We start from the raw sequence: 2,107 nt of genomic DNA on the forward strand, positions 1-2,107 counted from the left end.
GCACACATCACTACATTAAATATTTATTGTAAAAATTAAACACAACAAATACACACACATTTTTATTGATTATTATGTACTATATGTATTATAATATTGTCACTGCAAAATATACTGTATGACTTAAAAGTCTCATAATATGTTACATACAAATGTTGTCTCATACTACTAGCATCTATACACCATTTGGTGCTACTGAGCCACTGCGAGAAGTATTGCGCACTCTTTTCTATAAATTTTGCTTCTTATTCGCAGTAATGTTGGATTACTAGTAAAGCTGCTATATTGTAATTTATACATTTCTGTGATAACAAAGTGCACATTGGTTAGAGGAAGAAACATTTTTAAAAATATGGCTGCTGATTATAGAAGTATAATATAGCAATCTGTATAATAATTAGAATGTAGAAAATATACCTACAGATGGAGCAGGCACTGACAGGCATTTATTCATATTACTGGTCAAAATAGAACGTGCTCCAGCTGTAGCTATATAGTGTACATATAAGATGTATATTAGCAACTGCGTAGTAAATGGATTAATGCACAAAATCAAATTTTAATCTTTAAGATTTAATATTTGACTTCAATTATTATACATTATCTTTACAAGTAAATGTATAGATATATTATTATCTATAAAGTATTGTGCATGTGTTTAAACAAAATCCTCTAAAGCTTTGGCAAGAACTCTGGCTGCATCATCTGCAGTCTCTTTAAGAAAGTTATTTAACATCCAATAAGTGGTGCCAAATGATATGCCTGCTGCAGCCAGACTGCCAACCCCTGGCACCAAACTGAGAAAACACTCAACTACCATCCCTGCTGCCACTAAACCAGACATTAGAAGTTTAATGACTAACTCCCTATTTATTTCTTGATTGAAAAATTGGGATTTAATTACAGATTTTAGATCATTAACATCCTTTTTATAGGTCTTGGCCATTTTTCTTAGGCCACTCTCAGTAAGACCAAAATCTGTCAAAAATCCTTTTAAAGCTGCTACCAGGATAGTAATATCACAAACAAATGATAGACCTGGAACTGGAATGGCGGCAATTCCAGCTGAAGCCAATGATAGCTGCCATATACGTTGTTTAAGCGCTTCCCTTTTCTTTTCCAGCACCTGGAAGGATATATTGGGCAGGCAACGTATAAACATCTGTTTCTTAATATCTGGAAGATAATTTTCTAGAGCCTCCTGGAGCTGGGGAAAGTCATACAGGTGAGGGTAATGGGAAGAGATAAGGAATATATGCTCTTCTCGAACTCCTCTACCTCTGAGGCCATTACTGCAGTCTTCCCGAATTTTTTTCATTATGTTCTCTTCATTGTATGATTTTGGTTTGCTCCGTTTACTTGCACTCAAATCTGTATCAGTTTTGGAACGGGCGAAATAATAATGTTTTCCCTGGGAATGAATGGCTTCCGCCAGAAGAACGTCATTTTCTGTAAATCGCAAATGGGAAATTATAATAAAGAAATCATATTTTCCAAAGTCAACTTTCTTCAGATATTCATTTGCCTTGAAATCAGTAGTTCCAATACCCGGGAGATCCCAATAAATTACATTTTTATGCTGTGGGTGAGGATAAGGAGTTGGCACCTTTGTGCTCTGTATCACATCAGTTTCTGCAGCACCTTCATCTTCATCACCAAGACCACGCATGACATTGATAAATGTGGACTTTCCAGATCCAGATTGTCCAGTTACAGCAATGTTCAGTGGGACATTATCTGCTTTCTCTAGAGCTTCCTTTATCTTGTCAGCAGCATCTGCAATGTTACCGTCCTTTACAGCATCTTTAATTTTCTGCATCTCTTCTTCACAAATCATTTGAGATATTTTTTCCGACTCCATCTCTGAAGCTGTGTCTCTGTTATTGGACATAAAATATAGATAGGTCACCTGGAACTTATCTCATAATAGAGGCAACAGTTACAGTATTATATTACACATACACTTGTTATACAAATGGAGCTGGCAGAGTTATAGTCTTATCATTTCCCATTCACAGTGTATAAATGATTAAGAATGAAATCATACAAAAGGTCACAAAAAAGCCCCAAATTTGTAACCATCCCCAGTGCTAGACAGCATGGGTCT

General features: G+C 35.5%; 1 protein-coding gene across 1 annotated transcript; it reads right to left on the minus strand.

Annotated features, from left to right (window-relative positions):
• Window positions 1-658: 658 nt before the first annotated feature.
• LOC148526766 (interferon-inducible GTPase 5-like) lies at window positions 659-1,861 on the minus strand. Its single transcript, XM_088469857.1, has one exon. It carries the CDS (start codon window positions 1,859-1,861, stop codon window positions 659-661), a length of 1,203 nt encoding a protein of 400 aa, XP_088325983.1.
• Window positions 1,862-2,107: the final 246 nt, after the last annotated feature.

The sequence above is a fragment of the Taudactylus pleione genome, unplaced genomic scaffold, assembly GCF_031769625.1.
Source record: "Taudactylus pleione unplaced genomic scaffold, aTauple2 ptg000094l, whole genome shotgun sequence".
Taxonomy (NCBI): Eukaryota; Metazoa; Chordata; class Amphibia; order Anura; family Myobatrachidae; genus Taudactylus; species Taudactylus pleione.

Coding starts and splice junctions, on each gene's coding strand:
- LOC148526766 (XM_088469857.1), bottom strand. CDS start 1,861: ATGGAGTCGGAAAAAATATCTCAAATGATTTGTGAAGAAGAGATGCAG.